General features: G+C 39.4%; 1 protein-coding gene across 3 annotated transcripts in view; it reads right to left on the reverse strand.

The window, feature by feature from the left end:
- Positions 1 to 17,931, reverse strand: part of LOC124146385 (RNA polymerase II-associated protein 3-like) — a 399,479-nt gene that overhangs the window by 234,199 nt on the left and 147,349 nt on the right. For 2 of the 3 annotated variants that reach the window (XR_006862665.2, XM_046516655.2), the window contains exon 6: positions 2,882 to 2,983. The exons of the other annotated variant lie outside the window; for it this stretch is intronic. Coding sequence is in view for 1 of the 2 variants with exons in the window: in XM_046516655.2 (XP_046372611.1) it covers positions 2,882 to 2,983 (102 nt within the window). In the remaining variant the exon portion in view is untranslated. The remainder of the gene's footprint in view (positions 1 to 2,881; positions 2,984 to 17,931) is intronic. 3 annotated transcript variants of the gene reach the window in all.

The raw sequence follows: 17,931 nt of genomic DNA on the forward strand, positions 1-17,931 counted from the left end.
GCTGGTAGTGGTGCTGGTGCTGGTGCTGGTGCTGGTGCTGGTGCTGGTGCTGGTGCTGGTAGTGGTGCTGGTGCTGGTGCTGGTGCTGGTAGTAGTGCTGGTGCTGGTGCTGGTACTGGTGCTGGTGCTGGTGCTGGTAGTGGTGCTGGTGCTGGTGCTGGTGCTGGTGCTGGTGCTGGTAGTGGTGCTGGTGCTGGTGCTGGTGCTGGTGCTGGTGCTGGTGCTGGTGTGAAGTACAACATCCAGTTAATTATCCATAAAATATGGCAGTTATTTTGAATACGGATGGGAAAATATCAAAGAGATTTTTTTTTTTCCCAGTATGTTTCCACTAGGCAACTGACTTTAATTTAGAAACGTACTGGGACGTACCCCATTTTCGTGTTACTCTAAGCATATGGTCTCGTCATCAGCTGGTAGGCCTAATCTGTAATCTTTTTGAGACAACGTTTGGCAGCAGATCGTATAAATTTGTTTCTTGATATTGCCAAGTAGCATTGATCTGAAGCCTATAGTTGGTGGGAATAGTTATACCTGATACAGACAAACTCAGATTGACGACAATGCCGATACCAGTGATAGCTAGGGTCGTAACAGGGTGGGACAGGATGAATAGGCCTGCTGACGAAGCATGTGGGTCACCAGAGGTGACAAAAACCTTAGAATATTACGTTTCCAATTCTGAAAATGTAATAATGGGCATATAGGTAATTTAGGTATACACACAAATTTATTCTTACCATGTAGTCACTGGTAATTGTGTAGATGTCGAGTCAGGGTCGGGTGACACATCAGGGGTGGGTCTTCTCTTGTTTCCACTTGATTTTCATTATACCGCGAAGCTTGCTTGTATTGGTTCATAAGCATATGGTTTTGCGATTTCTTGAAGGGTCAAGGGAACTTCTTCGAACCAAGCAATGTATCGGATGCCAAGTCGACTCACCATAAACTGTTACTTGATATCTTATGTGTTGTGACAAGACAGGGATCCAGTTAAATTGGCACCAATTACATTATAATCTAAGGGAGATAAAGCAGGCCTGTTTCCTTCGGAAAATAGAGGCATCATAATCGCATGATATTTTCACACTTATTGTGAGCTCCCTATTTTGACTGAGAAAAATGAATGCATATTTTCAAACACTGAAACTAACTAATTCTAAAATTGCGTTTTATTTTAAATAAGAAAGAAAGTGATTTTTTCGTGTACACTTCCCCTTTAACCATACCACATTAAATTAGAAACTAACACTGAAAATGTGTATGTATTATTTTATTGATATATACCTCACGCACTTGCGTTTTTCCAATCATATTTGGTATCGCATGAATGGTTTTTTTAAACCCGTTTTTTGTCACGCCTATTTTCGCGCACCTGTTGAAGAGGGTGATCACTGTCGATCGACAATATTTATAGACGTATTGCCTGGGATACAATTATTATAGTGAAAACAAAATCATTACCTCAGATACATTAATCATATCCCTTTATATTCAACGTAACATCCTTATATATCAACATGTTCAAATAAAAGATACCGAAAAACTTCCATGTGGCGTGTTGATTCATCTTCTACCGTTTCCGGGTCACTGGAGCATGCGATGTGAAATGGAGTAGAAAATATGCCAATTATATCGTGAAAATCACTTTGTTATTTCATCTTAGTGGTGATTTCTGATAATATGTGATGATTTGTGTTTATTCTGTGTGTGACAGGCGAATTATTTCAAAATTGACTGTAATTGTTTTGTACGAAAGGTTATCAACAGACTTCCCCTGTCTCTGACATCACATCTGGTGACTTACTGAAATAGTGCTGTCAGAATTCATGATCTTTATTTTTGTTTTTCTCTCATCGTATTAAATGGAAAATTACAAATGAACCATTCTTCGGTAGAGAGGATCGTCAACTTTCGCCAAGGCATATAAATGGAGGCAGTGTAAACTTTGTTAAAACAGCAATAAGTTTAAATAGCAATAAGTTATGCCCAGGTCGGGCAAAGCGCACCATGTTTGATTTTCGAACGTCTGCTAGCATCATGACATGGTATTTGTATTTTCGTATATCGTAAATATTCAACCAAAACACTTGAAATTAGGATTGGTGAATATTTATGAGTCATTAATTGTTTCCTGCAATTGTTATAAAGTGACACCTAACGTTTAACCCAAATGTTTGTATTTCTGCAACTGATAAGATGACCTCGAAATTTTGTATATTTTCTGTTTAACGATTGAGTAATAAATTTACTGAAATGGGCATAATTTACCATCCGACTGTTATTAAGAAATAAAAACATCGAATTTATACTCAGTTAAAATCAAGATATCGGGGATAAGATTATTGAAATCAATTTGCGCAAATTTAACGATTTAAAAATGGTTCTAACATGAAACGTAAACCACCTTCAATAAAGTAACTCATTTTACAAATTTTGTGATCTCTCTGGTCTTAACCTTGGTATGACTGAAAACATAGGAAATGTTTACAAAGTCATGTGTAGTTTTCTATCAGGAATAAATGTGCAAATGAAGCACCAACTGTTTGAAATCGTCCACCCTCTTTACAGCGCCTTATGCTAAAACAATTTCAGCAGGCTTAATAGGTCTTAAATGTGGGTCTCTCTTTTAAGACACAAACTTTGTCGTCAGACGAATGTAGCTTGGCAATCATTGGGGCGAATTCAATTTGCATTTTCACATTTAATGCCAAGTCTGTGTGCACATATTTTGTTTACATGCTATTGGTTTTTCTTTACCTATAGCTTCCGGTATTCTGTGGATGAGGATATTATTGTCTGCTCTAGGATTCAAGTCTATCTAGTTCGTTATCAATATTTTACATCCCACAAAGCATAAAGCAGATTTGGAAACACTTACCATTGATCTACATTCTGATGACTTGTGCAATGGACTGATGATTCCAGGCTCTTGAGTAAACAATTTTTCTTCTGGATGCCTCGACACAGATCGCATTAACTCCTGTTAACAAAATAATACAAGCACCATGGCACTGTAGTTCACCTGGATATGTTGTCAACAGTCAATGTAATGATAGGCCTGAACAAGAATTGCTGTTTGCATTCATATTAAAATATCTTCTGCAGAAATGCTGAGAACTAACATCAAAGAATATTTTTTATTGTTAATAATTCTAAGAATACTTCCCTTATTTCATCAGTGCCATAAATCCTGTATTTTGGCTGTCATCACACTTTAAAAACTTCACTATCCACTGTCAACTATCCATATTCAGTTGTGCAAGTAATAGTATCCATTTTTTGTATGCCCACAGTGAGAAACCTTTTGTCTTTCCAACACCTGATAACTAAATGCAGATAGGTGGGTGTTATTACTCCTGATGTAATGGAGATGATAACTATTGTTTGATAATTTGTGCAAATACAAAACCTATATTACATTAGGAGTAATCCCAGAGCAACTGGCAGGTTCTGACATCTAGGGAATCCTTGGATAGTTGTTTGTGGGTGTACCTAATAAAGCCCTTGAAAGTTGCAATATACTTCTGGTTATGACATCACTCCCGGTGGTTTTGAAATAATTTAAGTGACCTCTAAGCATGAATCTAGCCATTAACCTACATTTGCCCAAGTTTCAGTCGACAATGATGATCGAAAGATTTACTCACCTTTTAAAGTTGGTAGCTGCCAAAATTTTCAAGAGAATTAACAGAAAATATGATCAGGCTGGTCCACAGTTTTACTTAGCTTAGTTATGGAATAACACCTTAGAGCATTTCTACACATGGAAGAATGTTCGTGGAATTACTTTGTAGTTATCACAAAATTCCGTTTTGTGGCAGGGGACAGAGATGTAACCCGAGTGCACACAGGAAATCCAAATATAAGTTAGGGCTGGCTAAATAGATCTATATTCAGAATTATCTTCAATAGGAAGGAATATTAATGATTTTCAATATTAGTAAAATCTAAATATTTTTTACATTTGTATACTTATCCTGCATTTTTGTTGCAAGACAATTTAACGTCCACAGAAACACCATTTGGTGTTAATAGCAACGTTGGCAACAGACGAATGCAGTCAGAGACCATTCCTCGGAGTGGCAGGCCACGCGAAACCAATAATCGACAAGACAACTGGGATCGAACAACACACCTACAAAATCAATTCCAGCCAGCAACAGTGACTGCTAGAAGCATCCCTGGCCTTGGACGAATATCTTCACAAACCGTACGTCGTTGCCTCAGATGTGCAGTGATTGTCGCCAGAAGACCCGCGAGACGTCCCATTTTGACAAGAAACCACCATCAAGCATGCTACGGTGGTGCAGACAGCATCTACGCTGGACGGCCATACAGGGGACAAGTTCTATTCACTGACGAGTCTCGTTTTCACCTCAGCCACAGCGATGGACAGATTCAAGTGTACCGACGTTGAGGTGAATGTTACGTCAATCATTGAGTCATGGAAGAAGATCGGTTCAGGGGTGGCAGCGTTATGGTATGGGGTGGGATTACAGCAAGACAGAGGACCCGTTTGATAGTGGTAGAGGGAAATCTCAATGGACAGCGCTACTTCGACAAGATCATCGGCCCTGTTGTTCTACCGTTTTTGCGTCGTCATGGCCCAGGCATTACCTTTCAACATGACAACGCCCGGATTCATATTGCTCGACTTGTTCAGGATTCTCTTCAACAAAACAACGTGAATGTCATCCTCTGGCCTGCTCGCTCCCCTGATCTCTCACCAATCGAGCACATGTGGGATGAGATGGATCGGCGCCTTCAACGTCAAACACATGTTCCACAGACACTCCAGGAACTTCGAAACATGCTCCAGCAGATATGGACAGATATCCGACATTTTCTTAAGTCAGTATGGCAAATTAAACCATTTGAACATTTACAGGAGTCTTTTATCTGTTTCAAAATTGTTTCAGATTTGGTAAAAAACATAACTTTGCATTAAATCTTTTTCAGTGTGACAGGAACTTTTGTTGTTCAGTATATAATAAAACTCACAGCTTACTGCGCTTAAAGCGTGTTCGATAAATGGGTCTTTCTCGAGAGATTCGCATAAATACAGGCAATTTGCTGGCGGGATAGGAAGAAACGTACTAGCTAAAACTGTGAATATTTGTACCAAAGCTGGTCCTATTGTTTTTGTCATGGTAGCTCCCAGTCTAGACTTGTAACGCCTGTATAGTTTTTTAATTTCTTCCTCGGTCATGTTATCAATTTTGTCAGTGGTATAATTTTGCCCCAAGTATGGGGAGCATTTTCCACCAGCTACCAAAGCCACAAGTCTTTCTCTTTGTTGATCTGTAACTACAGGTTCTGGCTCATCTTGGAGCAGTTGTTCGAGAAGTTCGTCACATTCCATCTTTTTAATGTAGTACCCTAGCTGATATTTAAGTCTAACATAATGAAATATGACATATCCAATACAGCCCAAAATAATAAACTGTTAAAAAAGAATGAGGATTTCCAACCACACTATTACATAATCACCACTAGTGTTCAATTTATCGCATTTTACTATATTTTGCTATATTTTTGCAACATTTTTGCTATATTTTTGCTATACTTTGCTGTATTTTTGTTATGTTTTTGCTAAGCAATTGCATAAGCAGGTGGTTGGTTAGTGTTTAATACGAGTGTACAGTGCTTTGTTTCAAGTAACAGTTTTCTGACTTTATCTCTTTCGAATTTGGTAAAAATAACACTATTATCACATAGACATTCCTCAAATGAATCTCGGTCTATGCAATGAAACAGAGCAACCCATTTGGTCTGCTCTCTGAGATCTTTCAGAACAGATTTGTATTTTTGAGTAAGGACCCAAACACGATGCTCCATATGACGTACGGAGAATGCTAAATATGAAAGCATATCTTTCTTTTTGGTAAGTTCTTTTCTTGCACTGCAGTTGTCTAGTATGAAAAGGGTTGTTTCTCCATTCTATTTTTTGCGACACACTCGTAAACTGTCTTGTAAACGATTGCCTGGATCAACTTTGTACACCCCGGGATCATTCATTACCCATTCTCTCGACAGGTATGTTTTATTAAGGTTTATAGTCGGACACAGAATAATAATATGGTTGAAAACATTCTGATAATGACTTTGTAAAATATCTAGAATAAAAGCTGTTTTTCCGCAACCCATTTGCCCGGGGTTCGTTAGGTAAAAGATTATTAATAGATAGCTTGCACGAATCTTCCATTCTGACAGATCTTATGCGACCACGTTAACTTCTGGGCTTCATTTTATAGAAGGGAGTTTTTAATCTAATTCCACTGTTGATATGCTCGCATGCCGGTATTGATTACTCTGCTGTAGTCATTAAAAGTGAGTTCGTATTCTAACCTATCACCTAGGGATGTTTGATAAAGGGCATGTGACTATCTAGTAATTCAAAGTCGAGCGGAATATAGAACCTCATTACCGCTAATTTTAATCGTAATTTTCTTTACAATTGCACGACTTATGTTCTGAACAAGTTCTCTGTTGGCTTAATCAGAAGTCAAACTAATTGCAAATGATAGTCAGGCAGTTCCTGGAACTAACACATCGTGAGCGCCGAAATTGGGAAAGTGAACTAGAAGAGTTTGAATCTGATCAGTGGTACTCAGGTTATTAGTTATAGTTACAGACTGGTGAATTGCTTTGACCCCTAATGGAACCCGAAGTCTACGTTGTGGGTTTAGTGAGTGAGTGAGTATGGTTTTACGCCGCTTTTAGCAATATTCCAGCAATATCACGGCGGGGGACACCAGAAATGGGCTTCACACATTGTACCCATGTCAGGAATCGAACCCGGGTCTTCGGCGTGACGAGCGAACGCTTTAACCACTAGGCTACCCGACCGCCCCCGTTGTGGGTTTAACTTGCATCCGTATTGTGAAGACATTGTTTATATTGAAATTATGTAACCTTATGTTTAATATAAAAATGGATGATACTAATCTAGATAACCTAACTGATACTAGTACAGCCGAAGAGGGTACTGATGAAACCAGCTTTATGAATCTTAACCATAAACATTTGCAATCAACCGTTAATGATTATTACGATGTCTTAAAAGAAGACAAAAAATATGTTGCTCCTATTCGTCGTGACTATTCCAAGTTTACAAAAGATAGTAAAAGAATATTGCAACTGCGTGGCTCTCTGGATATTGATCTTATGCATTCTCGTACTAGGAAGCCCCTAGCCTTGTCTACGATAGCCGGACGTCGTGGTTGCATCAACATTATTCGCAATGAATTAGGTCTTGTAGACTACGACAATTCACAAGCAAAACTTTCTGCAAAGACTAACTAAGGTTCTTCAGACTGTGCATACTGAACTCGGTGCCATACATACCACAACTCGAGGAGTTGGAGTTCAATATTAGGGAATTATGAGGTCTTGACAAAGCAATGCAAACAATGCGAGGATCACTCATCAATAATATAGCCAAGCTAGATGTACTCGACAAGCATTTTTCTTATGAGAAAACAACACTTGAACAGGTAGACGATGAATTCAGTAGACGCTGTGTAACTTAGAAGACAAAAGATCGGCCCGCCTCAAAGCAGCTTCCACTAATAAAGAGGCACTTCGTTCACAAATCAGTCGAATTCGAGAAACAATCAATCAAGTCCTCAATGATGATACTACACTGGCCAAGAAAATTAAAACATGGTTCAGAGAACAAGGGATAACCATTACCAGTATTTTAACCGCATTGGGATTTATTATATCAACTTTGACTCTCGCGTTAACCGGAGGTGGTGGTACGTCTACACCACCTACACCTAGGTCAGATGGTGTAAAAAGAGTTGATAAAATAGCATTTAAAGGCATTAGGAGAAGCACTAGGAAAGCTCGCTGGGAAAGCTGCGTCAGCACTTCCTGGTATAATAGGGAGTATTGTATCCTGGCTCTTGAATAGTCATAGTCTTGGTCTTAGTCAAAACTTGTGGGCACTGATTGTAGCAATTGCTGGGCTGTTGTACGTATCTGCTAAAGACTATTTATCCAAATCATGAGTAAACCAGCCGCAACTTCACCTAGTATAAGCGTTGTTTTTTCAACGGTGTTTTTTCATCGATATGTGACCCGTGAAGATTCCGGGGTAGAATAGGTCTTCAGCAACCCATGCTTGCCGTAAAAGGTGACTATGCTTGTCGTAAAAGGGGACGAACGGGATCAGGTGGTCAGGCTTGCTGACTTTGTTGATGCATGTCATCAATCCCAATTGTGTGGATCGATGCTCATGATGTCAATCACTGGATTGTCTGGTCGAGACTCGAATATTTACAGACTGCCGTCATATAGCTGGAATATTGCTGAGTGCGGCGTTAAACAACAAACCAACCAAATCATGGATATGTTGTTGATTTTTAGCTTCAATATGTGGCTTTACAACTTGTGGCTGTTGCGCTTCTGTTACAGCAGATGACTGTGGCTTGACTATTCCTGTTTTGCCTGTGTTTAATTTGTTTGCGTATTAATTGGGTGTTCATATCTGAATTAATACCTGTTTTTATGTGATGTAGCAATAACAATTTTATTATTATAACCTATCACTTGGCCGATCTTAAGTTCCATATTACTCGGAGACATGTATAGTCCTGCCCCAAAAACGTAGTCTACTTTGGATTGAGCATTCTGTAATACATCTTGATAATGCTTTATAGAAGATGGGATGACAACTGGTGAAGCAGTAGCATCCTCTACATTTGCAACAAACTGTTTTTGTGCATCGAGCGCTGTCCCAGAACCAATTATTCCTGTTCGTGTTTGCGACTGTGCACCAAGGATTACCCATACATAAATTCTTATTGATTCATTAACTCTTACAACTCCTGGGGTAGTAAAATTATTTTCTGTTTTATCATTAAAAAATTCATTCCAAGCATTTCCAGCATCTTGTGGTTGCTCAACCTTTTGGACGGTGAAAGCAACACCACCATTAAAGTTCATACGATTGTCTCTCCACTAGTTACTCGAGAGAGCAAAGCTCGGAAGAAGCTGGCCTCTTTTCAGTAAATCATGGCTGACTTCTTTAACAGAGTGTGCACCAGCATATGGAATACCTAGACCATGGTTAACTCCATGCAGACGCCAATCTTTACTCGTAGAAACATAAAATTCCTGACAAATACGTTTATATGCGAACCTATTGTACGGATTATTTGATGCATTCCATGCTCGATCCTGCGGTAATGGGGCACTATTTTCTTTAAGAATACGTCTGATCTGATAGTACACGTGAAATGATAAAACAGACTTATTAAGTTCAAATCCTGGGGCATAAAGAGATACACCACATCCTGCTGTTGCACACCATATGGCAAAGTTTAACTGGTTTTGCCAAAATTGCATTGGATTGTGGAACAAATCATGTACCATTTTGGTGCTAGTTGCCGCACACCTGTATTTAAAGATATCAGGAAAAAGAACAAAAAACTTAGAACCGGATGCTCTTACTAAAATCGACTGGTTCATAAGGTAAGTTGATTTCATATTTAAGTTATGATATAGTATCTTTGTATATTTGATATGTATGTTACACTCCCAGGAATAACAAATGGCCAGTCTATTCAACTGCTTCACGCTATCGACAACTCGGTGAAGCAACTTCAAGTTGCTCCCTGTGATATAACGTATCACCCGCGGTGGACCAATATAAGTGCTGTGAGAGGTAATAATGTGTTATTTATAGATATGAAACATCGCACTATAACAGATGGGTATTACAGCGTATGCTCACTCAATGATGAAATTTTTAAGCCTTTTGTTTTTAAGCAGTGGAGCACAGGGTACACTACTGCCTAAAAGTTCATTCCCCTAACACGCGTTGAGAACGCGTGTAACACACATGTGACACGGGTGCTCAACGGGTTGCACATGGGATGAGCACCCGTTGCACACGGGTGTGCAACGGGTGTGCAGTGCCTGTGCAAGCCGTTGCACACGCGTGTGCCATGCGTGCAACACGGGACCGGGTTCCAGTTGAAGTTGACAAAATTATCAAATGAATAGTGAGATAAAACAAAACAGTGAGATGTGAAATTTGAGTTAATGAGCGGCCATTGAGCTGTGTTCACCAGACCGTAAATACAAGGTCGGCCCGTCTTAATTAGTGTTCGGTTGTTAGACTTTTATGGCATGAACCATTCCACTAGGGTCCCGTCTAGCCATTGTGGCTAGCCGACAGTAGAACAGTAGTGAATTTAAATGCGAGTTTATTGCTAGGGGAACGCGTGTAACACGCATGTGACACGGGTGCTCAACGGGTTGCACATGGGGTGTGCAACGGGTGTGCAGTGCCTGTGCAACCCGTTGCACACGCGTGTGCCATGCGTGCAACACGGGACCGGGTTCCAGTTGAAGTTGACAAAATTATCAAATGAATAGTGAGATAAAACAAAACAGTGAGATGTGAAATTTGAGTTAATGAGCGGCCATTGAGCTGTGTTCACCAGACCGTAAATACAAGGTCGGCCCGTCTTAATTAGTGTTCGGTTGTTAGACTTTTATGGCATGAACCATTCCACTAGGGTCCCGTCTAGCCATTGTGGCTAGCCGACAGTAGAACAGTAGTGAATTTAAATGCGAGTTTATTGCTAGGGGAACCCCCGTGTTGACACGATTGTCGCGGGTTGGTAAATGTTCGCCATTAATAAAATGATTGTTTGTGGATTGCGAACATATTAATTTGCCCACACGAGTCATTCCATTTGATTGCAAATATAACGTTTTTCGTTCGCCAAATTTATGCTTTAGACAGTACAATTATGATATAGCCGTCACCACTACTAATGTCTCATTATTTCACGTAGGAATATGTCCCATTTCCCCACACCCCACTTTCTGTTTTGTATTTTGAAAGAATAAATAAAAGAAGGTTTTGTGTGGGACACTTTTATACTAATTATAAGAGGATGTTGTAAATGAATATGAACAGCCATGCTGTCTGACTGTTGACAGAATTTGAGATCTTCACAATCACCGGGTGTGACCATGTAGACAGAATCTCGTTAGGGTTTGTGATTTTTACATTTGCCCAATGACCATAGTGAGTATTGCTGGGGATACCAAACGTAACAGTTTATTATTAGAGGTTGTGAGTACCTATACCACGTAGATAGGATATATTTAGGATTTTAATCCTTCTTTGAGAGGCATTTAGAAGTTAGAGTACTACGTTAGGATAAGATTTATGGGTGACTTTAATCCTTTCTTTCTCTGTGGGTAATCCTTTCACGTTGATTGGAGGAAGTCACTCAACCAGGTCATGACAGGTCGTGAGTTTACTCACTAACTACTGTGAGCGTTTTTGGCATAACATCTTTTCTTGTATAAACATAGAAACGATGCTCACTCACTGTTAATCTTCTGCAGTTTGCTGGCAAAGTGGGGATAAACCTCAGTGTCAAAGACGATCAAACTTAGTTCAAATCCTTGTTTATATGTGACATCTCCCAAATGGGGACATGTTCATAAACTTGGCAAGTGATGATGAATTTTAATATTAATATTATTATAGTTTATGAAATTGTTAATAAAACTTTAATAAAATTGTGCTTCACTCTCACGAAAAATATATTGTCTGTGACATATTGTTTCATCGGCATTTTTCAGTGATATTGGGACTACATGAAACATGGCTGGTTTTACATTTCTGATACAGGTGCTTGACTGACTGAGTAGTTCATGATCAATTAGATATGTTTAAATCAGTCAAGTTTGCAACAATAGATGAATAAGTTGATACATTTGGACCGCAGTTACCGATTAACAACTTAAGACATAGAGACAGGGAGGAGATATATAACCAAACCTATGGTCCTGTTGAGACAGTTGACAGTTAGAACGTTTGATTAAATGACAGTAACTAATTTGAACATTCCCCAGTAATATCATAAAATACATCATAACAAAAATCATAACAAAAAAAATATAAGTTTACAGCCTATTCTAATAAAGTTAAAGGGGTTAGGGTTTGGCTGGGTGGGAGTGGGTGATAAAAGAATATTCAATAATATGGAAAAGTTTGGGCCTGGGGGTGGGGGGGCAAGTGTGGGAAGGCACCGCGTCGGTTGGCGAGCATGTGTGGCTAGAAGTCTAGCGGCGGTATCCTTCTAGTAGTCTCTTGGTCAGCTTCTCATCCTGGGGGTTGGGATTCTGGTAGAGACTCTTGGCAAGGAGGGCGGCGGTATTGGCAACGAAGTGGTTTGAGGTCGGTACGCCACTACTCTGGAAGAAGTGGTACAAGTCTGATGTCGTACTCGATGTCCTGTCCCCCCCTTCTTGTGCACCATGACGAAAGGGACTCTTTGTTTGGCGTAGAGATGTTCCTTTGGGGTGTTGATCTGGTCAACCTTGAGATCCGGCCGGGCCTTGTAGTGGTTGATCGGAATGTCTGACTTTTCCACTAGTAATTAAAGTTCTTTGGTATGACCTCTTTTATCCCTGCTGACGTTATCCTAATGTTCAATTTCAGTCTGCCTCACCAAGCGTAAGAAAGCATTGTACATGTTCTGATAAACCATACTGATGCAATTAAGCAAATGAATATTTGCTGTGGGCAAATATCTATTTTATATATATATATATGTGGATATGAAGCATTCTAGTTAATTGTGGATACACTGGGCAGACAGAATTGTGTTTATTTCCAGGCCATCCTGATCGTCGTTTACTACTATAAGGTGTATGTTTTGAGGCAAGATCTATGAAGATTTCGACAAAGGGCGCATGGTAATTAATTTCTTCAGCCTAAACAAACAGACAAATAACGGCGAAAGCTCATCGGATGTCGTTATTTGGAAATACCCCTGATGGTTACAGTTTAATAATAAAAAAGTATCCCTGAGTGAAAGCATTTGCGGATTTCGGATTGCGTGGATGATACAATTACTAATCCCTTGTTGTCATCCACATTTTCTGGTATAACCCTACACTTGTGTATTTGTCGTAATTCACTTGCTGCTCAGTTAATGAATTTATAACATGTATACTTAGTTGTAGCACCACTCAGATTATAAAGGTTCAAATTTGGTCTTTCTTGTACCTGGGGTAGTTATTCAATCTAAATCCAGGTTTGAAGTTAGGTGGAATGTGAGTTATGTGATATGCACGTGGCAGCCCAGCAAGAGATGTATGGTCAGTTGCTTTACTTTTTTTGTAAATCAACTGATCATTCCCAGACATCAAAGGATCAACAGGAAATACGTTGATTGATTAATTACTGTTATCTTGCACAGTGGATATGTCAAAAGTAAATGTTTACATGTGAAGGTAGGTTTACTAAACCTAGGCAATACACTCATATCATGGCGTGAAGTACAGATGTAAAAACAACATACTTTGTTCAAAGGGTAACCGATAATACACTGACTGGTTGTTCATTGTTATCTAACTCAATGTATGTTTTTAAGAACCGAGGACATTATAAAAATAGTTGTCACGTGGGCTTTCTCAGCTAACTTGGCACCTATGTGAAACAATTGAAACAAACTAAGTGATCAGTTAAGAAACAAACACGGGTTATAATATTCGATACATTTAAATAACGTTTAAAAACGATATATTTAAATATTTTAATATATTACATTTATATTCCAAATATTGTTTCCAAATAATTATTATTAAAGTATTTGATTCTCACATAGACATTTGACATCGAATAAGTATTTTTGTACAGCTGCAGACGCAATGGATATTGTTCCTTTATGTTGATATTCCCGGATACATTATAACTTTGGTAGGTTGTAATAATTATATTTGCATTTTGTTTTCATTCATTCGCTGCAGCTTTGAACAGAATCATTCTTGTTCCTTTCCGTTTGGTTGGGAAGTTTTTCGATGCGCGATAGACGTTGTTTTCACAAGTATTTTCTTTTGTAAGCGTGTATATGTTACAGTCAATGTGTAAAATATGATTCACTCAAGCAATTTATTAAATATCTAAATATTTCAGTCATTTTACAAATTGACTGAATAATCCATTCATTTATTTAACCGACTGACTAACAATGATAAAGACGATCAAAAGAGCTTAAACACATCACAATATATTAATTATGCTAAGAAAAGAAGCCCAACAATACAGAACTGTACTTGGTGATGATATTAAACATAAACAAATATTTGGAATTCGTTATCATATTAATAAAGATGGACATATTTTTCAGTTAATTTGTAAAATAAACTGAATATTTAGGCGTTTAATAAATTTCCTTAGTGAAATATGTTTACATTTTGAATGTAAACATATACACACGGTTAAATAAGCAATGTTCAGATGAAATATTTACTTTGTGTTGCAAGTCAAAATAGTGTACACAAAGATCGCACAATTACCAAGCAAGTGACTTACCAAAACTGCATCACCATTACTGATGCTCCCCACAAATATACCTACATTTCCAAAACTGTATTTCATTTTTGTTGATCAATGTGACCATACGTCCTTCTACTTTCAATAAAAATGCGCTTACGAATGGCGAGCACAGGTCGCGAACAAGTCTAGATTTCTGCTATATCATCCGGGTACTCACTAGGAAAATACAGTAATGCACAGGTAACAACTACTCCCGCGGAATTGCTTTAGATCAGTGCTCCTTTGTACGTTGAAATACTATATATTGTGAATGCCAAAATGATGTATCAAGGATCAAGCAGAAGAAACATTGACCGTAGCGCTGGGAGTTTATTCAACAGACCCGTGAAAATAACACTGCTGTATCTTACTATTTATTTTAGATGACGCAGTCAAAGCTCACTTCTCCTGGCGGCCATTATCGAACGGCCAGCTAAAACATAACCCCGCGCTTACGTCTACAGGTCTCTTCCTGTAGTACGGTAATTAGTATTCTCTCCCTCAAGTGTATCCTCAATGATATAACCCACCCTCATTAATTACATGCTGCTCTTTTCCAGCCTCACGGCTATGGAGCTGAGATAAAGAGTCCAAGTCATCATAAAGTAATTAGGGTCCAATAAAAACAATGCGCCGCCAAACCTCATACATATTATCACTGAAAGTCGTACTACAGACGTTTAATGTCAAATCACAACAAAAGCATTTCAATTGCAATAACATGTTCCAGGACAATGTATTCTCTTAACACCATCGGATTTAGAAGCAATGGTCGTATAAAACAAGACAGATCTATTTAAACACAACAGTATTCATGTTATTCCCACAAAATCACATAAAGAAAGGAGACATTAGCAAATACATGTGTATTATCATTTTTCGTCAGGATAACAAAATTTTCTCTCCTTGTTACCACCTCCAGGTTCAGCTTAAGACGGGTCCTCCTTTGGTCAAAAGTTTGTATCACACGCGTGACCAACCCGATGCACACTGGTTGCGTAACGCGTTGCCCATGCGTGTAAGGTGAATGAACTTCTAGGCAGTAGTGTATGTTACTTTGAGGGACTTGGCAGATATACTTGGATTTAGAAGAGGAGAAGTATTACACAACACACCAGCGCATGGAGTTAAATTACCCAATTTAGTTCCCTATAAAGAGTTGTGCATCCATCTTGATCAGATCAGTACAACGGATAATATTCAACTCGAAAGCCCTTCAACTCTGCTAAGAGCTATTCCAGTCAAAGATGAAAAATACAATAGTGGTAGAACTGAATCTTTCTCATCATAACAATATAAAAAGTGAAAGCGGGGTATTATTACAGATCTCAAAATTTCTGTATTAGATGGAAAACATCAACCTGTACATATATCTATATATCCCCTCAAAACGAAAGAGTGTGTGAGTCGCTCCCCTGCCAGATGACCCAGGGCTTATGCTATTAAGTCGATCATCATTAAAAAATGTTAGTTTTAATTTGGTGACTGAAGTCAATGATATACTGTAAAACGTGAAATTAATGCGTCGCCAAAAGAATGCGACCGCTGGCCCCTAGAGACACTATGAATGCGACACCCCCTCCTCTCAAGCATCAGTGGATTTATATCTAAACAAAATGTCCTCTGTCAGGTTTACAGGAGAATCCTCACCTTAATCCAACCTTATATTAATCCAATCACACACCAAATAGCACCGCTTATTAGCGCTGAGTAGAGTACTTCAGCTAAAACAATACGTGCGCGCTTGCTCGTGTCAGCCTTTGATGCAGTCACAAAGAGCAAAGACACCATGTTGGGTGGCGTCTGGACTTGCAGGTGTGATCAGTGATGACATGAGTGAGTAGAACGCTTATCTTGACCCCAGCAGTGACAATTCACAGGATGTACAGTCCGTTTGACTCCAAATGAGAACGATGAATTGCAAAATAACTCGAAATCCAGAAAAGTGTGAGAAATGTGTACATGACACGTAGGGGGGACAAACCGTGGAAGGCACAGCGCAAGCACGCATGCACTGCACGTTCTGTGGTAGGGGAAATGACAGAGCGTTAGAGGGGCCGTCTCATGATAATTTCAGTCGCAATCTGACTCGCTCATGCCATAGATCTCGTCGTCGGAACTGCTGGTGCCTGAACCGACTGCCACTATTATAGGTTGGACTGTCGTGGCCGTAGTCAATCTCTTGACCAATAATGTGGCTCTATCTCGTCAACGACTGTGGCCACACAACGCCTCCATGTTTCTACTGTTACCCGACCAAGGGATTCCTTTAGGAGTTGTTCAACATCTCGTAATTTGAACGTTGTGTTCGATCGTCCAACGTCACCCTTGACGATGCCCCATACCAACTCGATTGGATTCAGGTCGCAGTGATAAGGTGGCAGTCATAAGACAGCGTGACCCTGACCCTTGATGTAACTGTCAACTTTATACACGGGGTCAGGTTTCATAGTTTTGATGATTTCATAGAGCTGTGGTTTCGTCGCTCGAGAAGGAAAGGTAATGTTCCTCCGTTGCAGCCAAGTAACCATGTCTCCTTTACGGTTATTAGAGGCTGGAGTCTTGCTTTCTGGATCCTGCACACTATGATACGGTGCATTGTCCATGACAATGAGAGACTTGGTAGGCAAAGCAGGGACTAATTTATTTTTCACCCACTCCAGAAATACATTGCCGTTCATTTCTGTGTGGTAGTCCCTGTTGTCTTTGGACTTGGCTCTAAAGACGAGGTCACAGTCTGGGAGAAAACCCTGACTAGCAGAACCAGCATGGAGAACTATGGGTCTTTCACCCTTTCCCATTGGTAACTTTCTACCAGACTCCTTACAGTCACCACTGGGTACCCACTGACTGCTGGCTGTGTGTGACGCATTTACCCATGTCTCATCTAAGAAGACGGGCTCATATCCTTCTTCATGTTTCTGCTTGATGGTACGAAGGTAATGATTTCGGAGACGAACAATGTCAGACCATTCACACAACACAGCCCTATTTTCTCCAGTTACCTTTTTGTATTTGTAACCAAATGTATGCAACAGCTGCCATAGTTTGTACTTTGTAACACGTAAATCATGGTCAGTTTCAAGGTGTTTCTTCAAAGTTCTTAGGGACAGGTACTTATTTTCTGAGTGCAGTTTAACAATTGCACATCTGACTTGATCCCTCTGAAAACTGTCTAATTTATCAACCTTGCGTGGTTTTGACATGTTCCCTACCTCCTTGGCCTGACTATTTGTATGTCGTCGACTAACAACATTTTTAAGTTTCTGAGGGGACATACCAAGAGCTTTTGAATCTCGTTTCAAGAATTTATTAATTGCATAAAAAGGCTTTGCTCTTTCTGCTTCACTTCTAAAGAAATCATACACATTCAACATCAACTGTTTAACATCCGCTGAGTAGCTCATCTTGTCATTGAATGAACTCGGTCACTGTGTAGCACGTGCAGACTGTGCTTGCGCTGTTCCTTCCACGGTTTGTCCCCCTACGTGTCATGTACACATTTCTATACAAAATAACATGATAGTTTCTTAAAGAACTTCATCCGTCATGGGTCTTGAATTAAACAA

The sequence above is a fragment of the Haliotis rufescens genome, unplaced genomic scaffold (genome assembly GCF_023055435.1).
Source record: "Haliotis rufescens isolate VD_foot unplaced genomic scaffold, xgHalRufe1.0.p SCAF_22, whole genome shotgun sequence".
Classification (NCBI taxonomy): Eukaryota; Metazoa; Mollusca; class Gastropoda; order Lepetellida; family Haliotidae; genus Haliotis; species Haliotis rufescens.